Consider the following 14,132-nt stretch of genomic DNA (forward strand, 5'->3'; position numbering starts at 1 on the left):
CTATATCGTGACTTCGCATGCAAACGACAACCAACAAGCGCTCACGGGATATGAATCTTGCTCTTCGCCAAGCAATTGTACAGCGCTTCTGAGACGGGTCTGCGTGACAGACATGACTGCTTCAAGCGCAGCCGAGGGCCCCATCGAAATGGCCCAGTTGAACGGCAACCCAGAGCACGCACAGCCATTGCAGCATATTTCACTTCTAGAAGCTCTGCAAGCTTTCGAAGTTGCGCAGAGGCGGCGAGTCGCACACTGGAAAGAGTACCATGAAGCCATGCTAGCGTTCACACAGGGACAGTTGACCAACAGCGTTTCGGCAAGCAATGACCTCGCCGGAGATACGATCGAGCCTAGATATCTCAATGGGAACGCAACAAAAGAGCCATTTTCTGCATCTGGTCCGCCTTCAAATCACTACGACCCTGCTCCTCGCTCCATCGATGAAGGTGTCATGACCCAAATTCTGCGTCTCGTGACGAGTGGCTTGTTGGAGTGCTCGCATGAAGTACGGGCCATTCAAATAGAATTGCAATCACAAGCGTCGTTCAATCGCCCAGATCTCGCCGAGGTCGTCAGTAGCGTCCAGGATCTCGAGAATAGCCTGCTACGCAAGATCGTCGCTAGAGACCAGGCACTCAGGCTGGAGGCCTTGGAAGCCGGCTCCCCTTCGACGGGACTGGCGAGGGACCGAAGTGAGGACGTCGCCGAATATCAAGAGCAGATTGCGCACATCAAGCAAGAGATCATGGAACGGATGCAGGACATCAGCGCAGAGATAGCTGAATTAATTTGATGCCTGAATAGATGAATTGTGAACGCGGTGTGATGGGATGGGGTATCGATGATGTGCTTGATGGTATCAGCAAGTCTCGTATGCGTTATTGGGAAAGAGCTCGTCGAAGATCAAATCTAAGATGGTGTAGATGAGATGTTTATTGAGGCGCTGATTCTGCACCATCGAGAAGACGGTGCGGACACCCTTTCTTGCATTCTGTCGACCGATAAAATTTGCAGCCAGATCTGCAGAGGGTGAAAAGTTAGAGTGATGACTCATTGACAACTTCGTTCACTGACTCACTGGGAATGAGTGTCGAGACCTTCTGGTTGGCACTGTCTCTTGCACTCGCCTTCTGCGCTGGGGTTCGTGGTACACCTGGCTCCTTGAGCTCACCCTTTGGCCAAAGGCCATCTTTAAAGCTCTGCAGATGGCGGAGAAGAGCTGGGGGCGACGTTGCTTCGGCGACAGCCTCCCTCACTTTCCCGTCAATTGTACCCGCCAGCAATTGCTGCAGCAACACGACGATGGCCTGGCGCCGGAGCCAATTGTTGCCAACCTTGAGTTCAAATATCTCAATGAGCAGGTCACAAAGCGGGCTTGCAGTAGACGAAGCTTCTTGTAGCTGAGCAGTGCTTGCTCCACTCTTGGTTTGCGCTTTGTCGACTAAGGCTGACGGTAAGGCTGATGCGCTAGGAAGAGATCGAGGGGTGACCGCCGCTGGCCATATGCTAATGGGTGATTGAGAAGATAGTTGTTGAGTGACAATATCAAGCATAGAGGGAAGGTAGATAAGATCGTCTAGGCCCTCCGCAACTCCGCCAACACCTTTAAACAATGTCTGAAGTATGCTGTTCCCAGGGAGTGCGGAGTTGCTTTTTTCAGTACGGGTATCTTTGCGGGCTTGAGGCGCTAGAAAGGCTCGCAGCTCGTCACTTTCAGCAGCGGCCGGGACCTGGATCAACTTTTGAAGGTAGCGCTCGAGTCCTACGCGTCGCGTTTCGACAAAGGCAGCATGTGTGATGCTGACCAAGCGTCGACCTGGAAGATCGGTTTCGAGTGCTCTTACTCTATCGACTTTGTCCTTGAGCTCTTGATGCAAGGACCAGAACTCGGAGTAGCGTCTGGGCACGATCCAGCCCGAGAGTAATCGCTCCTCAGCCTCTGCAAGTATGCCAACTTCAATCAAGTACAATGCGTGCTCCTTTCCGTCGGAATCCTTTGCGATAGTGTGAGCGTTGATCTTGACCTGCGTACGACCTGGCACAATGCGACCTTTGCCTTGCACAAGCTCCGCTTGCCTCCTTTGCCAGGTGATCTCTGCAGTCTCCAGTTTCACAGTCTCAAGACTCTTGAGTAGTACCCGGCGCTCTTTCGCAGGAGCTCCCGTGAGCTCAGCTTTCTGTACTAACGCTGTGATGACTGTCGCCTGAGATTCCAGCTGCTTCAGCTTCGCGCTCAGCATCTCCACAGGCACTACTGCTAACGCATTTTCCGTTGGTGCGCCATCTGCCGTCGGTGTCTGCTGACCCGATCCAATCGGATTCTGAGATGACGCCGCCTTCGTTGCTGCTTTTTGGGCTGCAGCATCTTCAACGATCAAAGCCCGCGGTCGTCCGAACTCATCCAGCCTCTCCGCCTCGGGCAGTTGCACATCCTCACGAACGGTGCCGTGTCTCCGATCATCGTCTGCTCCAATAATCGAAGTGAGAGCGTGCTGAATGGCATCCATGCGCTCAACCTGGACGTAATCGCTGTCACTGCCGGACTGGGGAGAGGCAATTCCAATATCCTCGACTTCTTCATCAAAGAGCGGCTCCGAGAACAATGGTGAGCGGCCATCGCGATCGCGACACTGTGTAGTTGTGAGGAAGTCGAGATTTGTATTCCTTGTCCCTCTGACAGATGCGCGATCACCAAAGACGCCGTCACGTTCGCTGGCAGATTCTTCTCCGAACAGTTTAACTTTGGCCGAAGCGGAAATGTTGGTTGTAGTTCTTGTACCAAATCGCTGAATGTCGGTTGGAACTGGTCTGAGTTCGGTACCTATTGCTCTCGCTGGATCTTCTGATGGAACTTGGCTTGGTATCGAGCTCCGAAAATCTTCCGCTGCGCGGTGATATAGCGCACTGGCCTTGAAAGCTGGCCAATCGTCATCAAGCATCGATTCGAGCACCTGTGTCTGGGCGCGTAATACGCTCTGCCTCGCACGTCTAAGATCCGTGCTAGAAATGGAGCCAGAGCTACCTTTCGATAGAAACGCCTCTGCAGCAAGACGCTCCCGAACTCCGATCTGCACCAACGGTGACGAATAGTACGCGTCGACAAAAAATCGGATATCATCCTCCAATGTCTTGATGATTGCTGAGGAAGGTTCTCCAGAAGCTTGGTCGGTAGCACTGCTACCATCGCCGTCCATGTCGATGGCTTCGAGCGGGTCTTTGAAACTTTCCACAGCAAGCCAAAATTGAATCACAGGCGACTTGCGTTGGCGGTCCATGAATTCCATGAAGTAACCCATAGACGAGGGATTGTTCAGAATCTGCAGAAGTGTGACATCACTTACTGCGCCCGCACTCCTACTCGCATCAGCGCGCTGCCCTCCAAGGGCTACGACTTTCTGATCCGCTGCCGAGAGCGCTTGTTTCAGCTTTTCCAGCTGGGACCTTGCTCGGATTGACTGAGGTTGCTCGTCCATAGCAAGCTTTGCCTTACGAATTTGCATATTGATATCATTCCTCAGCCTGCGCACATCCATGATAGAGTTTGACTTTGCGATGCTCCGAGCGAGAGCATCAAAAGCGTCCAAATTGTCCACTTTCGAAACTTTGGGAGCCTTCATTGGAGCTGAGGATGCGTCTTTCACCTGCACATTCGGAGATTGTGCCTGCTTGTCGATCGCCTCGCGCAATCTCTGAACCATCCTGTGTTCTTCCAGCGCTGCACCAGCCTACGTGGTGCGTCCCCGGGAATCAGAATGACTTCTGACACATAAAGCAATCTCTTACTCACCTTCTGGATCAGTAGTTGGTTGAAAAAGTCCGGATCGCTGATCAAGTCCACAATGGGCTGCATGACGGTGCAAGCGACAAGTTCCCGGACGGTCACCAGAACCGCCCTGCTGTCTCGCTCCTTTTGTGGAAGGAGCGCTCGCAGAGCTCGTTCCACCATGTGGCGAAGATGATTCTGCTCAGTTGCCTTCGAACTGGGATTTGACAGGCTGCCAACAGCCGAATGGAGGCGGCCATGGAGGTACTTTCCAGCGACGAAGAGGTCGTCTTGGACGTCAAGATCAGCAACACTAGCACTAACGCTCGGACCTGAACGTCGAGCTGCCCAAGAGTCTCCAAGAAGTGAGAGCTCTGCTTTGCGGTACTCTTCGACATGGGCTGTGACCAATGGTAAAATGCGCGCCATTGCGAGATGTGGCACATCCATGGACTGAGCCTTGGCGATCAGCAGGGCAATAGTGTGTCTAATGGTAATTTCGACGGCACGAGGGAAGCTCAACCCAGGTGTTTCGCCTGCTGCATTTTGAGGGCCAGGCGAGTGAGCGAGGGTTCTGGCCTCTCCCTCCCCATTGGCCAAAGGATCGTGCCATTTGCGCACAAAGTCGCGCAATATCAATCTAATGAGCTCGTCTCCGGCTGCTGAGACCTCCGATGATGTGGCATGCAAGGGCCGAGCGGCGCAATCTGCCATGTCGCGAGAAGCTCGGAGCCGGGCGGCGTCGGCGCATACAGCCCATCCTTCGTTTGTCGCAAGATGCAGCGGTTTCAGGGTGCTGTGGCAAACACTGTCAGGTTGCGTCGAGACGAGAGCTCTGTCGCCCACCCAAGCAGCCATCAAGACGGCAGTGGGGATTGAGAGAATCCATACGACAAAGATCACGGAAGTGACGAAAAGAGACGCGAGCTGGCCAGGCATGTAGCCATCAAGGGCAGAAGCGATCACGATGACGACCAGGGTAATTGCCATGGCCCCTGTCACGAACGATGAGCTGTGATTGGACATTGTGGAGAATCAGCTCCCAATGAAATCGCTTGCGTCACCGGCGGCCTTGGATTTGTTCACCATCCTCGCTGGCGCCAGAAATACGCCTGGCATCGCACAGTCAGTATGTGTGCAATCTGGAGTGTTTGACCGTGAGCATTGTGAAATGCGTCGGACCATGCCGTATGTGCAATGATGGTTATGACTTGTGGTGGATTGGGGAATTGCTGGTTCCCTCATAATATCACCGAATCTATTCACTTTCATAGTTGTGACTTGTGAAGGGCATCGTCAGCTTACTCGCTCCCTCCCATTTGCTACACTTTTAGATGAAGATCAACGCAACATCCACCATGTAAGACACCACTTCCAAAGGATGACCTTATTGACACCATCGAAAGACCTAGGATGCTTTTATGGTCATCAGGTTATCGCCATTGATGTGCGGGTGCGCTAACATATATAACAGTTCAGCTGAAGTAAGCTGCCCTAGTCCGCTGCGAGACTCCTTCACGCTTCCACGTTTGTTTCAGATGCTTTGTAAACTACAACAGATGGCAGATTGAAGACAGGCAGAAAGGTCGGATGTTTGCCACCGCGCCTGCCTCAGTACTTGAGGGTACGGACGAGCTGGAAGAGTAAAGGAATGTCGATCAGCGACCAGAATGTCCCACTGCAGACCTCAACTTTTTGTTGAACGGAGGAACAACTCACCGCATCAATGATTCGGACTAGCTCGGGCTTGTAGAACGTCTGGGGAAAGGCATTTAATGTGTGAGGATCTGTTGAGGATTTAGCATGGACTGACTGGGCTCACTTCGTGGACATGAGGGAAGGGAGTGTCCCATCCTCCGATGCGGCAGATCGGGGCCTCGAGGTTGAGGAAGCACTTGTCTTGCAAGAACGAGCCGATCTCTGCGCCGGCGCCCTGGGTGACGGGTGCTTCGTGCACAATGACGCAGCGGCCCGTTTTCGACACGCTCTTGGCCACGGCTGGAGCGAACGCGACATCAGCAAAGGATCGATGAATGCTACACAAACCCGGGTACAAATTACCCACTTTCGCGATCCCAAGGCAGAATGGTACGGAGATCGATCAGCTCGACTTCAGCATCTCGCACGTCGCTTGGGATGAGATCTGCTAGTGCGCCAGTCGGGTTGCGGAGTGCATTGATGGCCTGAACACAGGAGTAGAGTGGTGCGCCCCAAGATAGCAGAGTGATGTCCTTTCCCTGTTGTAGGACTTCGGCGGACGACAGAGGTAGGGTGTAGTCGTCGATGGGTACTTGCTCGACCGAGGATCTGTACAGTACCTTTGGCTCTAGGAAGATGACCGGATTTGGATCACGAATGGACGCGAGCAACAACCCCTTTGCTTGGATCGGCGACCTTGGGATTACGACTTTGAGGCCGGGAACAGCCATGAAGAACTGCTCGACACTTTGGGAGTGGTAGAGCGCACCGTCTGCAGTGCAACAAACGCTGCATCAGAATTCGATCAATGAGATGTTGAGAACGTGCCTGACTCACGCCCAACCCCCATGCAGGGTGTTCGGATGGTGAGCTTGCCGGCAGAGAATTGACCGCCGCTGCGGTAGTTGTATTTTGCGGCCTCGTTGACGATCTGATCAAAGGCAGGGAATATACTTTTGGGAGCGCCGGTGGAAGTCAGTCCCTCAGAGCACACGATAGGAATCTCGGCGTTGCTCACTAATCTGCAAACTGGATCTCAGCGATTGCAGTGTGCCCCAAGTCGGCCATGCCGATGCCAAAACCAACAATGCCTTGCTCGGACAGAGGCGTCTGTATATAGCTTGACTTGAGCAAGAGCATCTTCGACTGAGGCAATGCAATCCTCACTCACGTTGAATACACGGTCCTTACCAAACTCTTCCGCCAAGCCCATCGTGGACCTGAAAACGCCGCCGAACGCGACGTCCTCGCCTACACAAGGAACAATAAACGTCAGCCGCTGACACGACCTAGCTCAGAAAAGGATCTTACTCACCGAAGACGCAGGCGGTTGCGTCACTCGCGAGGGCGTTTGCTTGCGCTTCACGGATAGCCTGCATAAAAAAAGAAACACTTCAGCCGCCTGCCCCTCCAATGCAATGTGATGGTGGCATGCCCCTGTGGTCTCTATTGCGCGGCGGCGCGGCGCCTGATCGAGGTTGCTAGAGTACAATGCAGTGAGGTAGAGCGGATCGAAGAGCAATGCGAAATTGCGGATCGAGGCGGAGCATAGCGAGGTCCGAAAACGAGTGGAGAGGTCTAGGAAGACGACGACGAGGCCGAGTCTCCCTCCAAGTCCCGTTTACGCGCTTCGAGCGTAAGGGCAATGTCGACTCCCGCAGCCTGTTGCAGCGTGCCTGCAAGTCGCTGGCTGGGTGCAGACAACAGGCCGATAATTTGCGCACGGAGATCTTGCAAGTTGGGCAAACGGCCAACTTCGCGCGCTGCTGGGATCTCTAAAAGCTTGGTTCCTTCGAAGAGTGCAGCTAACGGAACGAGTCGCGGATTGACATTCATCTCGGTCTTTGGAAATGGTTTGCCCGGGGCAGGTGCGCGTGATGGCTTGTGGCCAAGCGTCCTGTCGACAATGCCGAACAGTGACTCGAGGTACTTGGGTGACAGTGAGGCGCATGTCAGGAGCGCCACTGGCCCGCCAAAGACCGGCTCCATTGCCTTGATGTCAGGCACTTCACTTTTTTGGCAGACATTTCGCATGATTCCTGAGCGAACGACCGTCAGCTTGGCTGGGCGTGCGGACTTGCCCTCCGCCATTTCGGGAAGTGGGATCGCTGCAATGTCGCTGCGAAGCTTGCTGAGGTCTGCCACGCTGAGATTGTTGTGTTGTAGCGCGACCAACAGTTGGCTCTCGTCGAGTAGGCGCTGGTATTGATCATAGAGGAATGTCTTGCGTTCCGGGAATATTCTCGCTTTGCTCTTGCTCTGCAACGCCTTCTGAAAAGCTACGGTGGCGTATCCTCTCCTCCCTCTTAGACGACAAGCGGACGTAGTACCTACCGTGTACATGTTCATCTTCCTCGTCTCTCGCTCGATGCCTTCCTCGCCATCGGTCCACTTGATTCCTGGTGTTTTTGCTGCAAGTCTGGCGCTGCTCCTCAAGAGTGGGCTGTGCCCGACGACGGGTGCCTCCTCCATCGTGACTGGCTCGAGCTCGGCTGCTGCAAGGCTCCGAATCGATGTGCTGAATTGGCGCCGGGAGCCAAACGTCGACGTGTGTAACGCTCGCGATGAGGCATCGCATACCTGCCCTTTGGGGCTCTTCCATGTGCTGCCGTTAGAAATGCACCAAGTCAGCTCCTGCGCCGCATGATGAAGAAAGAGCAGTAGCTATACACCTACCCAAAGCCGAGTCGCGGAAGTTGCGCGCCGTTAGCCAAGGTGAGAGCGTTGGAAGCCGCCCTACGGATGGCAGAGGCATGCATGATGGCTTTGATTCCTGATGATATCCCTTTCGATAGTGTCTAAAAATTATGTGGGGATGTTTGGCGGGCCTCTGGGGTAGCAAGCTGCGGGGGAGGTGTGGTGTTATATGCCAGTCATGTGAGGCTGATGGAAAAGAGCAAGAAGGCGAGGAGATGAAGCATGCTACAAGAGGGAAGTGCGAGGATAACCGATGCCCCTGTAAATTCCGTCTACAACACTCGTCAATTTGATTGGCCGCAATTTGAGATGCACTGACTGGACGCATTTGCCTCACTCACCAGTCGCCGCATCTGTCCGTCGAGCCTGCCATCCGGGCAAAGCTAACCCACACAAGGTAACCGCCGCCACCACGAAGCCCACAAGGTTTAGCACCAACATAGCCAGAGTGGCATACGTACAGTGGTATGCGGGGCGGCCGTGGCCATGTTTGGGCGGTTGGACTTGAAGAGCATATATCTGCTCGTCCTGGTGTAAGCTCGGCTTTCGCTCTGCAGCTCAAATGTAAATCAGGTATGTAGTGGTGTAATACATCGGCTCCTCCCACTCATGCTTCCGTACATCCCCTATCTGCGTTTTGGGAGTAAACATGGGCGTGCGCTTGACGCGCTCAAGGTTCGCCGGCTCGAGGCATATCCATACTGCATCAGTTGTGCTTCCGTGTGCGCGGTGCTCACGAAAGAGAGGCCAGCCGGCGTATACGGGGACGGAAACGGTGAATCATTCCTCGCGATCGGCCTGACTTTGCTCCGCGCGTAACCCATCGGCATGCTGAGTGCAAGATACCCGAAAAGCGCAGCGATCGAGTAGAGGTAGGAGTTGGTCGGTGCCACAAATACGTCGGGTATTTTTGAGTGCCGCACTGATCCAATTCGTGGCGTGGAGATGTTTGCTTATCGCGAGTGCTTCCTGATACTTTGAATCTGTTGCATCGTCGGGCGCCTCTGCCTGAATGAAGAGATCCTGTGTGTTCTCCTTGCCCGGAAACTCGAGGTGCGGATGGGCGTCAGAGACCCCAATAAAGTCCTTCATGGATCGAAAGCCTGTTAGCACTTTTACGAGCTCATCGAGGTACTTGAGCATCACCTTCTTGACCTCAGAGATGAAAATTGTTGACTCCCTGTTCTTGGCATCGAAGTCTGAATTCTCGACGGAAGGAACTGCGACGTTGACAACGATGGGCCTTGTTTCGTTAGGACGTGTGCGGTGCGCTCGCAGAGCATGAGAACGCTGAAATAAAAGCCCTGAGAGGAACCGTTGGTGAATTTGCTGTGGAGCACGCTGACTCGTATGCCGTGGAGGCTGTCTCTTCTGAGATCCTTGGTAAAGTCTGCACTGTCGCGGCCAAAGATAGGGGTCAGCATCTCGGCTGCACCAGAGACCGAGATGGCCAGCGCCCTGGGAGAATCCTGCGGGCTCGAGTTGGCGTGAAGCCTCGCTAACGCTCCGCGGAGACGATGAGCTTGATGCCAAGGACACTATTCTTGTTGGAGGGACACTTGATGGGCCCGTCGGTCTCGGTGCCCAAAGCACCAGCTTCCAGACTGATGGTTGCAATGGCACCCGCACCTGCGCTTGATGAGCACGCACTTACCCCGGGATGTCACGCGCTGGTGACAAAGCCTCCACGTGGCGAACAGCCTTGCGTCAAGTTTGAACCACGGCCGGTGTGCGACAATGCTCTATTACAAGCTTTCGGCAGTTGCTACCACCAGGAATCAGTATTCACAGTACACACAGGTCGACAATGATCCTTCGCTGAGGATAATGGCACATGCATCGTGCAAATTAGTAACAACGGTCGAGTCCCCTGTTGGGATGTCCCTAACGAACAAGAAGGACCTGCCGGTGGAGTTCATGCCAAGGCTTATAGCCGTGACAGATTTATCCTTGACAATGGGAAGACTATGCAACTTGCCATTCGCCTTTGGATGCCCAACCTTGCGCTCTACATCTGCTTGACGGGCCTGGGCGTGAGCAGTGGTTGCGATCTCTGTCAAGGCGTCGAGTTTGGGGCCGACAAGGCTAACATCTTCAATCCGGTCAATATAACCTTTGACAAGGTCGACCGAGAACCAATGCCACCTGTGCAAGCCATCTCGAAGTTCAAATTTTGAGCGTTGAGCAGGTCCGGGTAATGTCCCTTGGTGCTTTGCACAATCGAGGTGTATCGAGCTGTGAGGCGAGGGTAGGGCAATTGTTAGCGTTGCTGCTATTTAGTGTAGGGCACATGGATATGAGCCACGTGAAGAGGTTGCACATAGCGTGCATCGTGGCGACGTCGACAATGCTCACTGTCACGGCGGCCAACCTGGAGACTGGTAGGGACATGAAGTTGCTGCTTGGCAAATGCATGGCAGCAGGTAGAGAGGGTCATCCTTCAACTCTGCGCCACGCTCATCTTGTTTGAATCAAGTGCAGCCTTCTGGCGGGTACATTAAACGCACTGACTTCGCCAACACCTAGACGGCCATTTAGGAACGACGGATAAGAGGGGTTAGAGGCCGACATGATCAGGACCTGAGGGTTGTGATTCATTCCCAGTTCGTATTGGAGCGGTGGTTCGTGAAGATGGCCGACCTCAACAAAAATGTGACAACGGTATACCTGGCTAGAACATTGCTAGAGGTCGAATGAGGCTCCTTCTCAACCGTCTCTTTGAAGTTGGGTCATGACCAAGCGGGTGAGGTTCATCTTAGGAAATATCTAGTAGAAAAGGACAACATGGCATTGTACCGTCGGTGCCCCATCCCTGTAGTGAGAGCCGCAAAATATAGGCCGCGTTTGATGCAGCGAGATCGTAAACAGATCTCTGACTCACTCGCCGCTCCGGTCTTCTCAGTTCTCTGTCTCGACTCTTCATGTACTCACAGGAGACGCACCCAGCAGCGCCAGCCAGTGTGAGATGCGCTAATTGCCATGTAATCAACAGTAGAGGCCATGACCATTTGATAACCAGGATTTCATCGGCCGATTTCCGAAAGGAGAAAAGCTGCGCCCATTATTTAATTTCAACAGGCGGGGCAAACCGCTTCGCTGCGCAGCGACCTGGCAGAGCACAGTTCAATATTGGAGTCTTGCGCGATTGGCCATGAGCCGTGTGTAAGTTACAATTTCAAGTCCCAAGCGCAACTCGCAACGACAAACCAGTCACCGCGGGCAACCACGAACATGAAAGCCGCCAAACGGAAGAGGACGTCTGTTGCAATTGACGCGTTGAAAGGGGTGAGGCGAGTTGAGACCTTGATGAGGCGATGAGGGTTCAACATTCAACTTGCGCTATTTGACATATCCGTCGAAGATTGTAATGCTTTGCATGTATTGAATCTTCAGCGCTTATACAGTCGTCAGCAGGTGCTGTGTGGAGACCGCATGTGACTCATCATGTATGCAGGTGTGGCCTGCTATGTGCCTGGGATGAGGTTCTGCTCTTTCAGAATCGCTTTTGATTCTTTCTGACTCGAAATCACATCACCATCGATGGCATCACGACCCTGTTACTCGCTCACGTCATGCTCGGTCTTTCAGACCAAGACCCCACCGCTTTTGAGGTACAGAACCTTGTCCTGCATTGACACCTGCTCATTGGCAAAGGCCAGCGCAAAGAAGATTACAAAGAAGAGTCAGGATGCAGTAGATGCTTACATACGGTAACATACTGGCCCATAAATGTCCATGACGCGAGAACGAAGGTGCGACGCTCTCAGGCAGTGCAGGGAGCTTCAGAAGACGTTTTGATTGGCGCGCGGCTAGAGCAGTAGAGCGCCCGCACCGATAGCTGCTGCGACGACAAGTGCAGTAGCACCTAGTGAGCTCGTGCCGACTTGGCCGACAGCTCCGCTATGGTTCGAGCTGCTGGAACTAGAGCTTCCGCTGCCGCTGCTGGGATTCGTACTCGAAGCGCTGGTAGTCATGCTGCTCATCGTCGTACTCGTTGTCATGCCCGGCAGCATGACTTTGTTCATGGGGGAAGCGATGTTCTGGCAGTTGGATGACGCGGGCGGGTCGTGTGCCGGAGGAGCACATGCTGCACCGCAGTCACCTTGATACCACGTAGAAGTGCCGTACACGCCAGGTGGGTCGCCGTTGTCACCTTCGCAGTTGTCAAAGGCACCCACAGTGTAATTTGATGGCATGACCCAGCCGCATCCCATCTTGTCTGAGGGTGGAAGTCGTACGAATCAAACGTTAGAGCGGACGACAAGGAGAAGTGCACAGAGAAGTACTGACCGTAGATATGCTGGCAGAGCGCTGAGTCGTAAGCATCGTTGTTGACACACGCCCGGAAACAAGCCTGGCTGTAGGAGATGAACTGCATCCACTGATGCATTTGTTTTGGATTCCCATGCGAGTCATTCCCAAAGGCCCTCGAGTAGACGAGTGTTCCTTCGGGGTTGCCGTTACCATCGTCTCCGTGCGGATCAAGCTCGCCACCCTCGTCACCTGGAGCAATATTGATCTTTGTAAAATCACCGTTCGCCACTACCTGAACGTAATTCGGCGTTTTCACAAAGTGCACGGAGGTGAGAGTGCCATCGGGGATGAGCCGTGTGCCGTAGCCAGGCTGTCCATTGCAAAAAAAAGTGGAAATGCGCGAGGAAAAGGCGTCAATTCATCGTTGTAGGCTGAGATGCGGTGAAAGCGCAGGGAAACACACCTGGGTGCAGTAAGCCACGGTGAAGCGCTCCGTGTTGGCAATCGTGTTGTTCATCGGTGGCGCATAGAGGCAGAAGTCTTCGGCCGAGTTGATGGCGACTGTATCGCATACAAATCATGCGTTTCGCTCAGAGCACGTCAAGATAGACGGAGCTCTAGAGCATATGCAACACTCACGAGTATTGCACATGCCAGTTTGATTGTACGACCCATACCGCTGAATACAGTTGTTGAACCCGATTTGTCCATTCTGCCACGGCTGTGAGGGTGTCTGCCATGAGTAAGCAGCGTCTGCGCCATCCGCATGCACAAAAGCTGGTAGAGTGGTAGCTGCAAAAACGAGGCTCGCTGCCGCCGCCACGGTCGTGCGCCTTTTGGAAAACGACATCTTCGAACTGTTCTATGCGTTGACAGAAACAATGCGATGCGTCTGTTGAAAGTTGTTCAGAAGGAGGTTAAGGGGTCCAGGTAAGGGACGCGGAGCAGCTTTGCAGAGCTGAGAAGAAGGCTCGAGGTCAGCGATCAGCACTCAGCGGCGGTTAGAAATGCGTGTAGGATGGACAAGTGAGATATATATACATGGAGTTGAGGCCACTTTGTCTCGGCCAGACTGCCAGCTGACAGCCCGCATTGCTCCCTGTCGGGAAGGGCTCCGTTTAGTTCCTACCATGTGGCATCTCGGGTGGGTCACTTGACTACTATTCTTTGTAGCCACTGCAGGCGACCTTGTGATTTTCGCGGCTTCGCCTATTTTCGCTTCGGATCTCAAGCGCTCCGACTTTATGACCAAAAAGGAGCCTCGCTTCTGATCATAAAATGTCGGCATGTGAATTGAGAGAAACTTACGCCCCGTGTCCAGAAATGGGCAACGCAAGAGGAAAGAAGGACATCTGACGAAAATCTATTTCACATAGAAAAGAAAGAAATCATCTCTCCGGTTCAAGATTCGAAAGGTCAACCGGCCAGTTGCCTGGCAACGGTAGTGCAACGGCTGAGGGGCCAGCCGCCGGTCTTATAAGAACCAAGGGGAAGAGCAGAGCCTCTCTGTCATAGTGCCCAACAAGCCAGGTGATGTTAGGTTTGCAGGCTGCAGCACGCAGAGTGCACCAAAAGTGTATGACGGCAAATCGCTTCATTTGCGTGGCGTCTGTGCCTGTATGGTATTACCATTTTCATGTGAGATGCCTTCCGACGGGAGCGCAGCAGAATGCAGCACGCTGACGCTGCCGACCAGTGCTGAAACCCACAGAGCCGT

General features: G+C 53.6%; 5 protein-coding genes across 5 annotated transcripts; 1 reads left to right on the plus strand and 4 right to left on the minus strand.

The window, feature by feature from the left end:
* The first annotated feature begins 20 nt into the window (after positions 1-20).
* K437DRAFT_254464 (uncharacterized protein) lies at positions 21-900 on the plus strand. Its single transcript, XM_013389664.1, has one exon. The coding sequence runs from the start codon at positions 113-115 to the stop codon at positions 794-796; it is 684 nt and encodes a 227-aa protein (XP_013245118.1). The 5' UTR covers positions 21-112; the 3' UTR covers positions 797-900.
* On the minus strand, positions 863-4,480 carry K437DRAFT_220920 (uncharacterized protein; the record flags this gene model as incomplete). The annotated part of the gene is made up of 3 exons (XM_013389665.1): positions 863-1,023; positions 1,082-3,728; positions 3,791-4,480. The coding sequence occupies 3 exons, from the start codon at positions 4,478-4,480 to the stop codon at positions 863-865; spliced, it is 3,498 nt and encodes a 1,165-aa protein (XP_013245119.1).
* A 777-nt stretch (positions 4,481-5,257) lies between these two features.
* K437DRAFT_254467 (thiamine diphosphate-binding protein) lies at positions 5,258-7,935 on the minus strand. Its single transcript, XM_013389666.1, has 9 exons — positions 7,799-7,935; positions 6,780-6,837; positions 6,636-6,715; positions 6,483-6,574; positions 6,302-6,417; positions 5,832-6,236; positions 5,589-5,764; positions 5,486-5,524; positions 5,258-5,401 (listed from the first exon to the last, which is right to left on the minus strand). Exons 1-9 carry the CDS (start codon positions 7,805-7,807, stop codon positions 5,378-5,380), a joined length of 999 nt encoding a protein of 332 aa, XP_013245120.1. The 5' UTR covers positions 7,808-7,935; the 3' UTR covers positions 5,258-5,377.
* Positions 7,936-11,922: 3,987 nt separating this feature from the next.
* Positions 11,923-13,169, minus strand: K437DRAFT_26255 (uncharacterized protein). The gene is made up of 3 exons (XM_013389606.1): positions 12,879-13,169; positions 12,452-12,785; positions 11,923-12,380 (listed from the first exon to the last, which is right to left on the minus strand). The coding sequence occupies exons 1-3, from the start codon at positions 12,930-12,932 to the stop codon at positions 11,971-11,973; spliced, it is 798 nt and encodes a 265-aa protein (XP_013245060.1). The 5' UTR covers positions 12,933-13,169; the 3' UTR covers positions 11,923-11,970.
* K437DRAFT_254474 (uncharacterized protein) lies at positions 12,901-13,741 on the minus strand. Its single transcript, XM_013389667.1, has one exon. The coding sequence runs from the start codon at positions 13,263-13,265 to the stop codon at positions 12,993-12,995; it is 273 nt and encodes a 90-aa protein (XP_013245121.1). The 5' UTR covers positions 13,266-13,741; the 3' UTR covers positions 12,901-12,992.
* Positions 13,742-14,132: the final 391 nt, after the last annotated feature.

This window comes from Tilletiaria anomala (genome assembly GCF_000711695.1).
Source record: "Tilletiaria anomala UBC 951 chromosome Unknown K437scaffold_12, whole genome shotgun sequence".
NCBI classification, from domain to species: Eukaryota; Fungi; Basidiomycota; class Exobasidiomycetes; order Georgefischeriales; family Tilletiariaceae; genus Tilletiaria; species Tilletiaria anomala.

Bases quoted from the DNA above. Each gene is read 5' to 3' on its own strand.
- K437DRAFT_254467 (XM_013389666.1), bottom strand. The intron at 6,716-6,779 runs GTGAGTAAGATC...TTCCTTGTGTAG, and splicing joins CGCAACCGCCTGCGTCTTCG to GCGAGGACGTCGCGTTCGGC. The intron at 6,418-6,482 runs GTGAGCAACGCC...CGCTCCCAAAAG, and splicing joins GAGATCCAGTTTGCAGATTA to TATATTCCCTGCCTTTGATC.
- K437DRAFT_254464 (XM_013389664.1), top strand. From the start codon at position 113: ATGACTGCTTCAAGCGCAGCCGAGGGCCCCATCGAAATGGCCCAGTTG.
- K437DRAFT_254474 (XM_013389667.1), bottom strand. From the start codon at position 13,265: ATGTCGTTTTCCAAAAGGCGCACGACCGTGGCGGCGGCAGCGAGCCTC.
- K437DRAFT_26255 (XM_013389606.1), bottom strand. From the start codon at position 12,932: ATGAACAACACGATTGCCAACACGGAGCGCTTCACCGTGGCTTACTGC. The intron at 12,786-12,878 runs GTGTGTTTCCCT...TGCAATGGACAG, and splicing joins CCGTGGCTTACTGCACCCAG to CCTGGCTACGGCACACGGCT. The intron at 12,381-12,451 runs GTCAGTACTTCT...TTCCACCCTCAG, and splicing joins GCTCTGCCAGCATATCTACG to ACAAGATGGGATGCGGCTGG.